The sequence below is a fragment of the Strix aluco genome, chromosome 6, assembly GCF_031877795.1.
Source record: "Strix aluco isolate bStrAlu1 chromosome 6, bStrAlu1.hap1, whole genome shotgun sequence".
In the NCBI taxonomy this organism is placed as follows: domain Eukaryota; kingdom Metazoa; phylum Chordata; class Aves; order Strigiformes; family Strigidae; genus Strix; species Strix aluco.
The window spans coordinates 23,493,009-23,510,297 of NC_133936.1; the positions used below are offsets into that span (position 1 = coordinate 23,493,009).

At 36.6% G+C, this 17,289-nt stretch overlaps 1 protein-coding gene across 13 annotated transcripts in view; it reads right to left on the bottom strand.

Moving 5' to 3' along the window:
- Positions 1 to 17,289, bottom strand: part of METTL8 (methyltransferase 8, tRNA N3-cytidine) — a 37,753-nt gene that overhangs the window by 15,013 nt on the left and 5,451 nt on the right. For 2 of the 13 annotated variants that reach the window (XR_012623794.1, XM_074829093.1), the window contains exons 1-4: positions 13,198 to 13,313; positions 10,043 to 10,198; positions 5,572 to 5,663; positions 503 to 894 (exon numbers count right to left, since the gene is read on the bottom strand). Coding sequence is in view for 10 of the 13 variants with exons in the window: in XM_074829093.1 (XP_074685194.1) it covers positions 503 to 894; positions 5,572 to 5,663; positions 10,043 to 10,198; positions 13,198 to 13,205 (648 nt within the window). In the remaining 3 variants the exon portion in view is untranslated. Of the gene's footprint in view, positions 1 to 502; positions 895 to 5,571; positions 5,664 to 8,404; positions 8,972 to 9,573; positions 9,639 to 10,042; positions 10,199 to 13,197; positions 13,326 to 16,518; positions 16,632 to 16,765; positions 17,274 to 17,289 lie in introns of those variants that run through there. The other 11 variants (XM_074829095.1, XM_074829098.1, XM_074829099.1 and 8 more) reach the window with 11 other exon arrangements.

The window sequence follows — 17,289 nt, forward strand, 5'->3', positions numbered from 1 at the left end:
TGTCTTGAATTAGTTGGTAGGTAGGACCCATTAGACTTGAAGGTATGTTGGACAGAGAAGGTATAAACAGCTCATACTTCAATCCTCAAATCACTTCTATGATCACGTTTCTCCTCAACCCCTTTCTAAAGTTAAGAGATAATCCATGTCTCAAACTGCATAAGAAAATGCAGTATTCTTGTCCAATTTCACCAGTTGGCAAGAATGCATCAAGTACCTTCACTTCAAGACTTTAAGACAGAACTTTCCTAAGGAAATTAGAAACCCAACTTCCAGTGAAAATGGAATCTGAAAATCTAGCCCTAAATTCTGATTTGGGAGAAACTTTAAAGGGAAAACAAAGCCCCGATCACAGGTTTTCCTGAAAGTTTCTGCCATAAATCAATGTAGTATGTCAAATTCTAAATGTTTACTTTCTTGATGCTGACTAAATGTCTTTATCAGGCTTTTGAGAAATTAAGTGGATTTGTACATGAGGGGTAGAACATTGGCAGTGCATTACCTCTAATATTCTGTAACTGGCATCACTACCAGGGAAGGATTCTAGCCTGCCAAGTTCTTCTCCACAATTTTTACCCTGAGGATTGTCAGTAAGAGATTTTGCTTGTGTTTTATTATATACATATCCTTGTACAGAAGTAGAACCACCTCCATAATTTTTCTTCCAATATTTTTCTCCTTCCTCAAACATTTCATTTTTGCATGAAAAACTGTCAATACTATTTATTTTTGTGTGTCCTGAAGATCTTTCTTCTGTTTTCAACTCTTCTCTCATTTTTTCTGGAAGAATTTCTGGAAACTCCAGAAACAGCCAATTGCGATCCTTGAAAAAGTTATTTTTATGAGTCTTGTAAAATTCATTCCAATATTTATTGGCTTCTCTCTCATATTTATCTGAAAATAAAACAAAACAAAATCTTGGTGAATATGAGCTTAGCTACAAAATACTGTAAAGCAGCATGGAATTTGGACCCCAAATTTTCAGTTTAAAAATCTGTAGTTTCCCAAATTGTACACATCTAAATAAAAACACAGATTTTGCGTCTTACCTTAACCTGCGCTCAAAATAACTCCCATAGGGTTTAATTGATTTTATGTCACTTAGGATGGGGCAGACAGGCTTTCTGCATCATCTTTTTTTTTTTTACTACAGTGACATAATAGAACAACATCACCAAAATATGCAATCATAAGCTTCTTAGAGAGGCTTTCATGTCTCAAATTATAAAAGAAATGCATCCTTTCAAATAAATGTTCTCCATGTTTTTCGTATTTAAAAAAACTAAATTGAAATTAATTTCATGATTTATGGAACTCTATGAACAATTGCAAATTTGTTGGTAGCTAGTCATCTCTCAAGAAAAACATCAATTAGAAATCCAGTTCTGTGAACTGGAGTGATAAATGCTACTGCATTTATAGACAGTATACACAGTAATTCACTCTTAACCATTTAACAATGCAGTTTTGACAGAAAATAACAATACAGTCAGAAGCAACATATTTGCTTTCTTACTTTCAAAATACTTCAGAGATTCTTACAATAGACCTTTGTGTTAACTTTTAATTCACAAAACATTTTAAATTAATGTTAGAATGTCAAAGAATAGGACTAGAAGGGATTTCACCCAGTCAGGGAATTCATACCCTTTCTCCATAGAAATTTGTCTTAACTTGTTCTTAAAATACCATCTTTCATATAGGTTTGACAACTTTCTTCAGTAATATATTACAGCCCTTCACCATCTGTACAGTTAGGAACCTTTTCCACTACCTAAATTGCAATAAGGAAATTTCAGGTTAAGTCCAGTAATTCTTGTCCCATTAACCAAGCAGATAAAGCCAAGATTACTCACTTCTCTTTGCAACACCTCTTTACTTATTCAAAGTCTTTTACTATGTCTCCCATAAACAATCTCTTTTCTAGATTGTATAAACTTAGATCTCTTTTTTCCACAGAAGTAACCATTTTTAGACTTCTGATAATTTTCGTTTTTCTTCTCTAGATTCTATCCAATTGATTTACTACTTTTTGGTGCTGCATTCTGGTAAAGGCATTATCAACGCAGAGCAAGAGGAATATTTTATGAGGCTTACAGGCTGTAATCCTGTTTATAACTCCCAGCTTGCCATTTTGCAACAGCATGACACTGCTGATTCAGCTAGTGATTCACCACAACCCTCAGATCTTCTTCTGCAAAATGACTACCTAGCCAATTGTTCCAGAGCCCAGTATTTTTTTCAAGGAATTATTCCTAGGCAAAGTATTCTGCATTTATTTTTAGCAAATTTGTATCTTTCAGGTCCTTTTTTTCCACCGTTTGTCAAGACCTTTCTGAAACGTAATCCTGTCCTTCACCATACTTGAAACATCTCTTCACTCAGTATCATCTTCAAGTCTCCCATGTCCTGAGGTCACTAATGAAAATACCAAGCAGAACTGGACATGGAACAAAACACTTCTCCGCCCAGTACAGCCTTCCATTCTGAAAGGATCTCTCTAGGCATTCATTCACCCAAAAGCAGTTTCATTAGATCTCGCTTGCCTAACTTGCTTATGAAAATGTCAAGTAAAGCATGTCAGAAGCCTGACTAAGGATAAATTTCAGGACGTCTGCTGTTTTTTCCTTATCCCCAGGGCTTGTAACCTTCTCCAAGAAGGAAATTAGCTTGATTTTACATGATTTATTCTTGAAAAATATTTGTTGGCCAGTATTCATCTCCTTTGTTCTTCCAAACCCAGTGTCTGCAAGCTCTGGATTATCTCTTCCAGTATTTTTCCAGGAACTGAAACTAATTCTCTGACTCTCCTCTTTTCCTACCTCCCTTTTAAAAAAACTAAATATTCTCTTTTCTGCTTTCCCAGTCATCCATGTACTCTATGAATGTACTTTGTAACCTGTTCTTTCTCAGTAGGAGAACAAGATCTTTCTTCCTTCTTACTAGCACTAATTGTGCTAGCCACTGGACTGCAGCTAACCCTTTCAAAGGAAGGCTGATAAAAAGATAAGAATTACAGCTTTTTCAGTGTCTCTTTTGTTGATGGTTTTCCCTTCCTCATCCCTCCCAAGTACCAAACCAAATCTTTTTCTTGATTTTTCACCTCATTCCCAAAGCATTTACATGTTACCCTTGGCATCTCTTGCTAAGTGTACAACATATAATGTGTTGCCTTTTTATTTTGTCCCTACTCACCTACGCTGACCCATTAGTTCTTTTAATATAAATGCACAGAGTAAATATACGGTGCATTTCTCCTACTATTCTCATTTAAATCTTACCATACTACTATTTCCTAAATCGCTACAGCTTTTCAGAGATAAACAAGGCTGAGAATTATCATTAGAGGTACAGACAGGCAGTGGGAAGTGGCAAGGAGGTGGCAGAATGCCTTGTCCTAGAAATCTGCAGAATTTTTTAAATTTAACATTTAATACAACCAATTGTATTATTAAAGGGCAAGATCCAGCCATGAAGAGTAACTGTACAGACTTGTTTTATAATGTAAGCGCAAAGTTGATTGAGGTCATATATACCAGATCTCAATAGTGTTAAGTTGCACATTCATAGATTGCTCAGCTTCAGTATAAAAAACTAACTTTCTACTCAAACAGTTACTAAATCATTATCACCCCTTATTATAGTCACTACTTTTCTACATCTGCTCAGAACCCTTGTACTTAAATTCCCATCAAGTTTTCCAGATTTCAGAATTGAAGGAAAACAATGGCTAAACTCAGCCTTTCAAATTGTATTAGTATGGTATTACATAAGTTCAAGTGAAAGAACACTTTACTTTCCATTCTTTCTCTGGTCACTCCTGCACCACTGTGTAATAACTACACATGCATTATTATCAATTTTTTTGTTTAACTTTATATATTTAAGTAGCCTGATTACTAAATTTTCCAAAGCATATAAAAATGACAAAACTAATAAACATATAACCTTTTGAGACAAAAAAAATCCCATAGTCAACTGATTTTTCTCCTTGACAGAATCTTGCATACACTAGCAGGCATGTCTGAGAAGAAACTGGACATACTAATAAGTAAATGAAATTCCCAGAGGTAATATCATGAGTTCATTCAGTTTAACATCTCTTGGTTTAACAAGGCTCACCAGAATTATTCTATTTTAGCAATATAATAGTATTGCTGAAGTCTGTCTTGTCTTTCTCCCCTTACTGCAGTTTCCGAGGCCCCAAAATAACCTGCTCGTTAGCTTCCATCTAGTTCATTGTTTACACAAATAGGCCAAAACATACTTCCACCTGCAGAATGAAGCTGAAGCTTTCTGAAGGAACAATATCAGCAATGCTCACCTATTCAAGTTCTAAACAGAGGGGCATTGATAGGAAGTGTCCTTGGATTCTTGTATTTCTTGGCAATAGACAAATGCCTGATTATTTCATTTCTCACCAGCACAAACTACGTTCTAATTGATTGTACATGGAGAATGAAAGGTTCCATGAGCTACATGGTTACACAGCTTACTTTTCAATCATGAGCTCTTTTTCAACTTTTTATACAAATCAAATGAAAATATTAGACGTCATTTTTAAAAAACAAACATTGTACTCCTGTATTTAGATAAAGAATGTGAGAGGTAACAGAAAAGGGCAGGATGACAATCCCAGAGCATTCAAAGTGACAAAGGGCACACAATCCAAGAGACATTCACAGGTCCATCATGTGCCCTAGTTACATCAAGGAAACTGAGCACAGGATCATAATGACACTATCTAGACAGCTTCCAGACATGCCAAGTAAACTGAGGCCCAGGACATCCAAGTAACTGGTTTTGGAATATCTTTCTAATAAAGGAACAAACTAAGAATCCAGTCTTCTATGCTAGTATCAAGCTGATATTCCAGCTTTAGCATACATAATTATCCTAGAGTTTAGTCCAGGGTTTAGTTTGCCAGTCTGAACCTAGGCCTATCATTCTTCAGAAATGCAGAAAACATTGTTTCCCCTCTAAAGACACACATGAAATTCCTTAATCATTTACAGAGCAGACTCTGCATGATGTATTGGAGCACCTTCCACACAAAGTTCCGGAAGCACTCCCAGCTCAGCCTGGCCAAGGCAGCAAGCTGAGACCAGCTGGGACCAGTGCAACTTTCATGGCACTTAACTGAAATATGGTGCAATGTACAAACACTAGCTCTCTAAACAGTCCACAAATGATTAAAAAGCATTTGAATATTGTACATGTGAACTTTCATCCCCAGCACCCTAGCTGGCTGCAAATTCATTCCCTTTGATGAAGTCCTGTAGTTTTATTCTCACCAACTGCAAAAAGAGCCAGAACTTGCAACTGCACCATACTGATGTACTTGTTTTACATAGAGCATATTGCCCCCACCCCATGCAAAATAAGTAACTGAATTGCTAGAAAAACACACTTTGAGACAATCTTTTGAGGCAACAAAGGAAACAAACAAACAACAAATTTAGACATGAGAACGTAGAAATAAAAAGAGTGCTCCTGGATTTTAAAGCATCTTTAAATGCTTTAATAAATAGCATTACAATAGGAATTTTTAAGCCATTATGAATTTGTTACCTTGGTCTTCCCAATGGACTTTCACAAGTGAGTTCTCTGCTGCTCTTTCCTTGGCATTCTCCTCTTCTTCTTGTGACCACTGCATGTGGTCCCTGCAAAAGGTAGTTGAAGAATCAGCCTTTAAATAGGATTTTCGTAATGGTTTTTCCCAGGGAAAACAGTGATAAATTAGCTACACTGTCTCAAGTACATTTTCTTTTTGAATGCAAGCAAATGACCACAAAGAGACTGACAGTTAAAAACTAAGTTTCAGTGTGTGATAGATAAAAATTAATTACTAGTTAGGTCAAACTCAAGTGAAACAATTAAGAAAAATCTTGCAACTGCAAAGAGGCTGAAATAGTATGCATTTTTTTTCTTAATAATAGAATTAACATGTATCTTGTAAATTGAGTGCATTTATAGGAATGTATTTTGAGTGTCCCATTAGAACTGCATTTACCTGGACATAGTAATAGACCTATCAACAAACACCCTGATGCAAGAAACTCCTCATATTAGTAATGTTCATGATGAGGCACAAAGGTCATTTAGCAAATGAATCAGTTGATCCTGAAACAGGGAGCATAATCCACCTATTCAAGTGGAACAAGTGGAATTGATGAACAGGACTTTACTTATTTGCAGAATAGAGACAGAAAAGTTTTAGAAAAAAGAATGAGACATTCCTAAGAAAAGACAAGCAGTGCTGCAATGGTTCGAGTGTATGCTATCTATTGTTGTGTAAAGTGGTTCACTATATGTTATATTAATCCATTAAACGGCCACAAAACCAAGCCAAGATCTAACCCTGATGACTAAACTGCCTTCCCTGCAGATTCTGTGTTTGCATCAGGCCACAATGGGGAGTGCCCAAAAACATGCTGCTGGCAGCTTTTAAAAGCAAACCAGCCATCCCTCCAAACTGCCCAGTCTGAACAGTTTTAGAAAACAGATTAAATTAGATAATATAATTCAAGTTACCTGTTAGATCCTAATCCTACTGAAATCAATTAACTGAAAGCCTATGACTAAAATTCCATTGGTTACTATGGGAAAAGGAACAAGGTGCCAACTTGAAAAAAGTTAACTGTGTCTAAAAGCTAATGAGCATCTTCCTGTTCCATGCTTGGTGATATACAGGTAATTTAATTCTTAGACCTTCACTGTTCCTCTTTTGTTAATTGTGGGAGACTAATTGGTATGTATTTGTCTGCTTGCCTCAGACTTGGTTTCCGCATCTCTACTGAAGTATTTCTTATTATTGTCCCCAGCAGGTTGCCTCTCCCCTTCCTGTATTTGTTCATATACCAAATGTTCCTGTGCAGCGTCAAGGCTCTGACAGACATGCTGTAGTAGAATAAAACTGTATGACTGAAGCATTACTAGGCAGCCATCCTCTTGGAAAGACTTGCTTCCCTCACTGCTATCACTGGTTTTGACCTTGCCTATTCTAGCAAGCTGGATCCAAGGACTATTCACATGGCAATAATATCTGTCAGACAGGCTGACAGTATGATTTGCTGTGGTATAAGCTTTTTCCGATCAATTTTAATCCACCATTGTGTGTCCGTCAAAGCCCTTAAGGGCTCTACATGCAATACTACAGGTGCCTGAAGTCCTCCATCTTCATCAACAATATTTTCTCTTTTATCCCTCCTTGGAAATGCATAAAGCTGAAGAAAGATCTCTTGGCTCTTTCCTATAAATTTCTATATGGAAGACCCCAAACAACAGGACTGCAGTAGCACTTCTTGATCAAAATCTGCAAAAGAGGGGACGTAGCACAGTTCTTATGCAAACTATTTACATAGTATGGATGCTTCAAACAAGGCAGCTCCTTTAGCTATACAAGCTGGCAGGAACACAGGATACAGAAAAATTCTAACCACAGAAGTGTTTAAGTACAGAAGTGTTTTAAGTTGAACACTGACAGCAGCAAAGCAAGCTATCCATTTTAACCACACCAGGAACTGTAAGCATGAGTAGGCCTGACACAAGATCAAGCAATGCTACTTTCAGTTCAGCTTATTCAACCTACCCCTTTTCCATTAACTTTTTTGCTAGCATAGGTCTTAATCATTTCTGAAAACTAGTATGTGAAAACTATGCCAATTACTAACCTGAAGAGAAGCAAAAGACATTTTTTGCTCCAATGTTTAACATCATTCATTATTTCTCTCTCCAGATGACAGAAAAGCACCACAGCAAGTATCTAAAGCATTAGTTCCCAAATTTAATTTGCTTAGTATTCCTAGCAGCAATGGTAGCAGCTCTTGGCTCCCTGCCAATTCACATACAGGCAAAAAGAAGGATGCCACTTCATGAATTACCAAAGATGATGAGTGGCAAACAGGAGGACATAAATCCTCATACATCAATGCTAGGAAGGATGTATCTCTTATGCACACCCTGTGTGATCTACTTAGATCAACCACCACTCATCCTGATCCCCCTTATCTCCCTAGTGAGAACCCTGCTGATTCAGCCAGCTTCAGATCCAAGGACCTCCACACACTTCATAGCCAGGTTCTTGATTTATCAAGACCTTCGCAACTTCCACGCAGCCACTCCTGCAACTCAGTTTCACCTGTTTTCCCTTCTAAGCTATGTGGATTCATCTGCAGCTCCACTTTATGAACAACCCTGTTCTTTTCAATCCCACCTTCACAATCCATCCCAACCACCTGCATCATAGTTTGATAACTGTATTAGACTGTCACCAAATGCTAGCAAGAAAAACTGAAGCTACACATGATCAGTTATTAGGAAGGAAAATAAAAAATTAATCAACACTGAGTTTCATCAAGGGTTACAGAAAAAGGGTGATATTTTTCTTAAAATCTTTTCCTACCTAGACTATATAGCCTATATCTGAGTCAGCATTCACACAAGTAAAGGATTTTTCCATCTAGCAGGAGGTCTTGAGACTGGAAGATGCTTAAGAACGACACTGCATATAGATTTATGAAACACAGAGATAAACTTTACACTCTTTTAACACAATAACCAGCTTCCTCAACCAAGGAACTTACAGAAGTATAGATAACTCCAGATTTGGCCTTAAGGTGGTATGTGTCGGGGACCATGGCTTGGGGACGTCTAATTTAGAAAACAGTAATAGGTGACAGATCTATTTGCGTATCTTACCTCATGAGTTAAGCCCAAATTTAGAGACTAAAAAGAGTAACGAAGACAGTCTCTGTGTCATGTTCTTCTCTTAAAACCTTTTTATTCATCAGAATTTTATTAGAGGAACTTGGGAAATAATTTAGATTAAAAAGTAAAGTGGATCAATTAACAATTAAAAAGGACTATTAAAAAGAATAATAATACTAAAAAACCCAGCAAGTTGGAAACTTCATTTCAGAACAAAAGCTTGTCCAGTAACTTCTCTGCCAGTTGCCAGCAGGGGACACCTCTGAGGAAGGTATAAGAACTGCAGATTACTTTTATGAAGTAAGCTTAAATCCTGAAACTTGTCATGTTACTCCTATGTTATGTTACCCATTGGTTATCATCAGCCACACCCAGTCACTTTTCTAATTTTGCTAAATCCTTGCTCTCAAAAATGGTGTGTGGCAGAATTCAAAAATATATTTTAAAATTATGTGGAAAACAATTTCTTGTATAGCTTCTAAATTCCCTTTTCATCAAATATTCCTTGTTCTTAAGTTATGTACTATAGGAATAGAAATTCCTGGTCTTCTAAATATCTTAGATAGATATTCTTCTACTTTCTAGACAGATTTAGATATTCTTCTATCCTTCTAACACCTCCTGTATCACTTACTGTTTTGTATTCATCTGCATTCCACGGTCAAAAATCCTAACCTTTTCAATCTCAGTCTTCCCACTGTGTTGACTAGCATTCTCACTCTTTTCTGAGCCCCCATTAATCATAAAAACACCTTTTAGAGATGGAGACGTACTGCTGCAAAACAGGGCAATTATTATGCTTGTTAACAACTACCTGTTAATGTTTCCGCTGCTATTATATAATTTATTTAAGATTCAGTTTACCTTTTCTGACAACTGTGCACTGTATGGAAATCTCTGCTGAGCTATCTGTAACATCTTCAGTACACCTTTAAAAGAATACAAGTAATTTACATGTTCCTTTTGAAATGGTGTCAAGTTTGGAATACAGTGCTAATCCAGTATGCAGCATTATTGTACCTAACTAGTAACTTTCTGCCATTATAACATGGACTACTTATCCTCTACACTTTCTGTCTCCTAATTCATTACTGATCTATAATGGTATTTTGCCTTTTATTCCATGACTTACTACTTGCTCAGCAGCTTTTTACACAAGTCAGTGAGAACTCGTAACTGTCAGGTTACTTGTGATAGTCTCAAGTTCTCTCTAGTACTACCTTTCAACGTCTATTCTGGCAGTCCATTGTTATATATATACACACACCACCCATTCATCATAGTAAATAACACACAAAAATATAAGAAAATCAGCCTTGAAGAAACATCTCACCACATGTTATGCTCAAAAACCTTAGAAGGATCAGTTAAAATCCGCGATCCAAGTGGAACAGCTGGTCGTCTACCACTTTGGTGCCTCTGTTGCAACTTGCTTTTCCTCAGACATAAAGCAGAAAGCCTTGTAATGAAATTCATTTTGTTCAGAGACCTGAAAACACAATTAACTCAAATTACAGTTTTGTTGTAACTTAATTGTTTATGTCACTTACATGAGAAACTGGTCAAATAATCAAGCACCAATATCAACTTTAGTAATAATCTTTTACTATAGCATCAATTTAAACGCTTTTTAGAAAACAGCAACATCCCTTCAGTGTGCTGAAAGCCCAAATAATCCCAAAGTAGGTTACTGGAATGAAACCAGTTGAAAGATAAATTATTTGGTACCATTTCAAAGTCCTATCAGGCAGGGGAAAAAGATGTACACAGGAAAACAATAAACCAAGTTTGATATTGTACCTTTAAGAAGACAAGCAAGAAGTGATCAGTAAAGAAACCACTTGTTCTAGTGGGTACGTGCTGTCATTGAGATTGACATTTTTCACCCCACTCACTAGGTAACCATCTTCAAAAGACTTCATTCTAGAACTGTGACTGTGGCTTTACACTTTTAGATAGAAAATGAAAGATTTTTTTTTTAAAGTGTAAACATTATGCAACAGAAAGCCTTCCAAAATTTCTGCCATGTATTCTCCCAATCCCTGTTTAATGCCTCTTTGAAATGAATGGGTTGAAACATTAAATTTCTATTCATGCAAATTATATATGAAGTGCTTGAGATTTCTCTATGACATGTCTAATTCTCTCTTACATTGCTGTACTTTACTTTACTTGGAATCTTTTCATACAGTATTAATAACGAAAGACAACAAGTGTGTGTAGCTAGTGCCAGCATTTTTTCTTGTTGGCTTTTGGGGTTTTTTGCATATTCTTGTTAAAGTAGGCTTTCTAGGAGATGAGTAAAATGAAATACCCCTCCTACTACTTTTACCCTGATGAGCCTTTGTTCTTTTTTCCTTCAAGTGCTCTGCATATGACTTTAAAAATTATTCTTAGTCCTATTTTTTCCTGCCTTTTTTCTTTTTTTGAGTGCTTCTTCTGTATAAACCGCACACACAAATTTAATGCACTGGAAATACAAAATGTAGTTATAAAAGAACAGGCACGGTTTAAATACAGACATTATCAGAAAACATTCTGTGCAAATTGGTTACAAAATGAAGATTTTTATCTTGAGGAAAATAGTACTATTTGATCACAAGTCTTGTACTGTGAATAAAAAAAGATTAATTTGCAAACATCAATACAAAGCTTGGCAAAGGAATCACTTAAATGAACAATTCCTCATTTAAGGTGTACTTTTGAATGAGTCATGCTTTAAAAAGGGCATTGTTTATTCATTTTAAGCCTACAGGAAAAAAAGAGAAAAAATATTAAAATTTCTTTTATTTGCCAAAGATTAAATAAAATGGGATTTGCCTTTGGCTGGTCAATGTCAAATAAAACCACTGATAAATTCCAGCTGCAGCAACTGCAACGTTACCAGGATATGGGGCCTCACCATACAATGAAAATGTACCATTTAGTCCTATTAAAAAATTAAAACGTCTTCTAATGTTAATGAGTTTATTATGGCTCTTTTTTTTAAAATGTGTCTCAGCAACTAAAACAATTGCAGTTTATACTTTAATTACTACAAACTGTTCATGCTTTGTTTTTGAAAATATGTATGCATTTTTAATAACTTAATGCACAATTATTAACATATGTGGAATATTATGAAATGATAATTATCGAGACATGAAAATTAACACACCATGACAATTTCTGCAAAATGTGTAATTTACATAAAGGCAATGTTCTTGAAAACAAAAACAAATAGAAAATCTCCCAAAACCCCAAAACTTAATCTGATCTAAAATTGTTATTATTAAAGTATAGAAATGCCTCGATAAAGATTCCATGATTACGTCGCAAACTGTTTACAAATCTTCTTCCTCCTTCAATCATTCAAAAAGACCCGAGATAGTAACTTGCATTTCCTGTTCCAGCACTGATATTCAACATAAAATACAATGATTCAGCTGCTAGGCTAGTCACATAATTTTTCTTGGCTTTCTAAATATCTCAGTAAGAACATGAAAAGATGCACAGATGGGAATTATAGTCAGATGACTAAGATGATCTTGCATCAGTAGAATCCAGAGATGCAGCTCTTTTTATAAGAATGTGATCCTTTGAGTGATAATTGCACAATTTTAGCTGACAAATTCTGAAACATCAAGAAAATGCAAGGAGAGTGGGATAGGTGGGGGAGTTTACAGTTGCATCCAGTGCTAAATGTGAAGGAACTCCTTGGAGACATGCATGTATATCCCTGAGAGTTAGTTATCCATAGATCATGAGATGAATAGGCAATCTGGCTACTAAAGTTCAAAAAGCATCTAAATTACTTGGAAGCCTAAACTACATTTTCAGAAGCAAGTCACTGCTCAATTGTTTCTCTAATTGATTTTGCTAATGAAAGAGGCAAACACCCTTTCTCTTTGTCATATAAGATGATCATACCCTAAAGCCATGACAGCAAGAAATGTTATCTGAAAGAATTAAGTTATTTCCTTGTTCAGAGCCACGGTCAGAAAGGCTTTAAGTTTGATTATTAATCAAAGCAATTCAACCTCCACCTTTAAGGATATTATCATGAAACTGAATTACATTAAAAATGCCTATATTTTGTGGCAGCATAACTATTTTTCAGAAAAAACTTTAAAGAAATAATGTACTTAGTAACCACACTCAAAAGCAACATGGAAGATTTTTTTTTGCCCAGTGGAGCACTCTTTTAGCATTCAGAATTTTGTCATTGTTACAAATATGGATCAGGTCCTCAGTTTCATTGAGAAACTTTAACAGCCTTAAAACTACTCTCCTCCCCAAGCAATCTAACACAGCACCTTTAGTAAAGCTTTTTGAAGGTGGACATGCGAAGAAAGTATACACATCAACTGCCAGCTAGACATGAAATAATACATTACTAGTTGATGTTGGCGTTAAAACCTCTGAACAGTCACATCCAGAGAGGAAAAACTAGAGATACAAGAGAAAAGAGCTGTTCTAATCTTGCTTTTTAAATAGTGAATTACACACCGAAACATATGTAAACCACTTCATTGATGAGTAAAATCCTTCAGAAGTATCAGTTCTGAAACAGATGTCCGAAAAAAAACAAACAACCAAAACAGAACAGAAATAACCTGTCATCTTTGAGGTTTGTAGAGTGTCCATTATAAAGAAAAAAAAAAGTCTATATTAGGAAGAGTATGTGCAGCTTATATTTCTAGACAGAAAAGTGTTCTGGAAACAATGAACTTAATACAATTACTTTTTCTGCTTGGCACCTAGAAGCTTACTACACAACATTTGACAATGCTCTCCTGTAAAGTATAGCTCGTCTGCTTTATCACTATCAAACCCTACCAAAACTCAGAACACCTTACACAAAGTGGCAAGTGGCAATCATGGACACAAAGTGAAAAATTCGTCAAGATAATGGTAACACAGAATGTATAACTATGAATTACAAGTGGTTAATTTTAGAATATATACATATTAATATTTCTTACTATTTCAAATCAGAGCAGGGGGAGGAGGGGAAGGTGGGGACTTTACCGTCTACCAGACTCATTCATTAAGTGAATGCTTAATGCCATTCTATTCTACCAAGAGACTAAACACGCCCTCTTGGGGCTTCATGATTAGTCTTTCAACAATACACTTCAAAAAAAAACTGTGCACATTTGAAACAATAGGATATTTCGCAACTTTTCAAACTCAGCAGATCTAAAACTCTCAACTGTTTTTCCTTCTCATGCATCATCACCAGCAATGATACAGGCCTCTCTGCTGGCACACAGCAACTTCAGTAAAACTACTGGAGAGCACTGACTACCAAGGGGAAAATAAAAACAAAACAAAAAATTATTTTTATTTATTCTGACTCCTGTAGAGACAACACAATTAACATTGGTTAAAAAGTAACAGCAGATAAAAACAAGCACACAAACCCCACCAGATATAATTTTAACTACATGTACAGAAAGGTTGAGTAAGAAGAGACTGTTCTTACACCACGTGCCAGGTAGACTGTTAAAAAGTCAAGCAAAGAGGAAATAGTTTATGCAATGGTAGAGCGAAGGAGAGAGGGAAATAAAACTGCTCATTTACTGAAAACATTTACTTGAATCACTATACATCCAGGAGATCAGCAACAGAACCTGAAGGTACATTATTTGGGATAAAATAATATATGTAGGTACTATGTAATCACTTCTAAAAGTAAGAAAGCAGACAGTTATTAGGGACAAGCAGAGACCTAGAAGTCCTTGAGAGTTTTAAAAAATATTATTTAATTCCCTAATCTTGTATTCACTGAGAATTGTTTCTCAGCCTCTCTTCTCCATCTTGATACTGCTGTTGGAATTACTCTGCTACATTTTTGCAGTATCTTATAAAACTACAGGGTTTATAACTGTATTTTTATTCTTTTATTTTTGAGAAACAATTCCCATAAAAAAAAAGGAAAATGTTCTTCAATTGTGACTATGAACTGCAACATTAATTCTTGTTGGCATATGATTCTATTGATCTTAGAAGACAGTGGAAGCAAAGAAAGCTTTCTCTGCAGTACTGAGGGAATCAACTACACTAGTTAATATGTTTTTAAGCTAACGAAGACAGCTTGAAAAAATGCAACTACAGATAAAATAACGGCAACTGCAAGATCAAAGAGACATGAATAGCCAGCAAGGAAGAAAGAAACAGGTACCTTAGAAATATAGATGCATTTTATTTACTGAATCTTTAATCGACTAATGTGAGCATTAAATAACAAAAGCATTTTATTTGAATTGTATGGATAAAATGTGGAGTTCAGTTGCCACAGGTGACTAATGTAATTTTTTCTATCCTAAACTAAATCTGAGCTCCTATTTATTTTGTCATTTGTAAAGGCAGGTGATAAAACATTCTGACAGAAGCTCATGAAAAAATGCTGATTCAAGAAAATCACAGTATTTTAAAGAAATGTAGCAATTCTGTTGACACTTTAATATATTCAAACATTTTCATTATTTTTTGTAATGCTGAAAGATTTTGTTTTGATTAGGACAAGTGTTTTGCATTATTTCCATTTGTAATAGTGATGTTCTGACTTCACTATCAAATACTATTTTGCCTTGAAAATGAAGCTTCAATAAAAGTATTTGAATTGAATTCAAAATAGTTCAACTTGTGACAAATACTTTCATTCCAACTGAAGCTAAAATTATATTCTCATATCCTAGAATCATGCTTGGAATGGAACTTCTACTTTTGTATAGATCTATTTATAGTAACATTTTCGGTGTTAATTGTTCTGCTGTTCTATGTTTGTGACACCTACTAAAGGCACCCTCAGAAACAGTGTCATTATAAATATTATTGACTAAAATAATTTGAAAAACAGAAATTAAGAAGATAACAGTTACTCTCACTACAAATTTCTTAAACATTGCATAACGTAAAGAGGCAAATTCTACAAGTAATTCTTTAGCCTATTATCCTGCATTTGTTTAACTTCACAGACAAGTTGTCCACCCACATATCAGTAAGTGTAGAATGGGATTTAAATACGTCAGTATTCTTGTGCAATCCTTTACTTTTTTCCCCTATTTTTCTGCTTTTTCCATGAGGTAATTCACGTCTTTTCCTGTTATTTATACAGCAGAATACAACACGAAACTGATTTACTAAATTAATGTATTCACAAGTTCAACATCAAGAGGAAGCCATCAGCTTCCGAGTTAACCTGTGCACCCTCTGCTGGTTGGTGCTGACGTAGGAAGAAAAAAACAAAACAAAGCTGTGTTGACTTTATGTATACATATACATGCACAGTGAACATGCATTTATGTACATATCTTTTGATCACATAAATTGTTTTTCAGCCCTATTTTCTACAAAATACTGAACATGTAACTGTATTGCCTAACAATCAAAAGATGATTTGTCTCAACACAAACGACATTATTTTGTTATTAAAGATGCTGAGAATGGAGATACAGCAACATGAGTTTTACTACTATCTGTTATTTACTTTGAAGAACCTCGTTCATTGAGATTCCTGCAAGACTCTGGATGTCCACAAGGACTTTGCTTAGGTGCAACCTGCCCTGCCAGCTCTGAAGTCACTGGCAACGTTGTGGACCCACCAGGCAGTACGCTCTGCATACTGTCCTAACCCACTCTTTGGAGGTGCAACTGCAACCACCATGTTTGTGTGCTTAGCTCACTTCATCCAAATAACTGCAAAGCACCAGAAAAATCACAGGAAGCTGTTTTTTGTTACAGTATCAGCAAAAAGTAAAGGTTCCACTCAGAGATCCTGCAGAAAAGACACAGAAACATGTAAGATCAGCAACTTGACATTACCCCATTTGGGCGCCTCGCCTCTGTCGAGGAAGGGAAACGAGTTTTTCCACAGACTTCAGTCGCTCTGCTGGCAAGCGGCTGTTGATGATAGCGACAACCTTTGGGATGTAGCTCTAAAAATATAAAAATCAAGTGTCATACATCTCAGGAAGCCGCTATTGACCCTGGAGTTCTAAACAAGTTTTAAACAAATCCTTTGAAGTCCGTCCCCACAAGCCCGGGTACACTCCACCCAGCACAGCAGTACCCGAAATCCCCCATGGCCGCGGCCACCGGCTGCCCGCGCCCGGCAGAGCCCCGCGAGGCGTCACTCTCCAACAGGAGCATTGAAAGAACTGAGATACGAGTTCCCACTTCTCCCTTCGCTGAACTATCACTGACAAAACTTTCCTGCCTTTAATTAAAACAAAAAAAAAAAAAAAAAAAAAGGGGGGGGGGGATAAAATAATTCCATGTACACGCCCCGCATGCCGACGCGCACTGCGTTTACTTCAGTCCCTGAGGGCAGGGTACGGCAGCGGAGCCCGGCTTGGGGCAGAGCTCCCGCCGTGGGGGCGACGCCGCCGGTACCGGTGGGCGACCACTGCCGGCGGCTCTCACCGACCTCTGCACAGCGACCCTCCTCCTGCCCCGGTGCTCCGTGCGGCGTTCCGCCAGCGGCAACGCCGCTGCAACCCCCACACTGAGGGAACTACCCTGCTGCTGGCCGCGGGCTCCCACGCGGCCCCAACACCCGCCCGGCCGCCTCAGCGGCGCCGGAGGGAGCGGGCG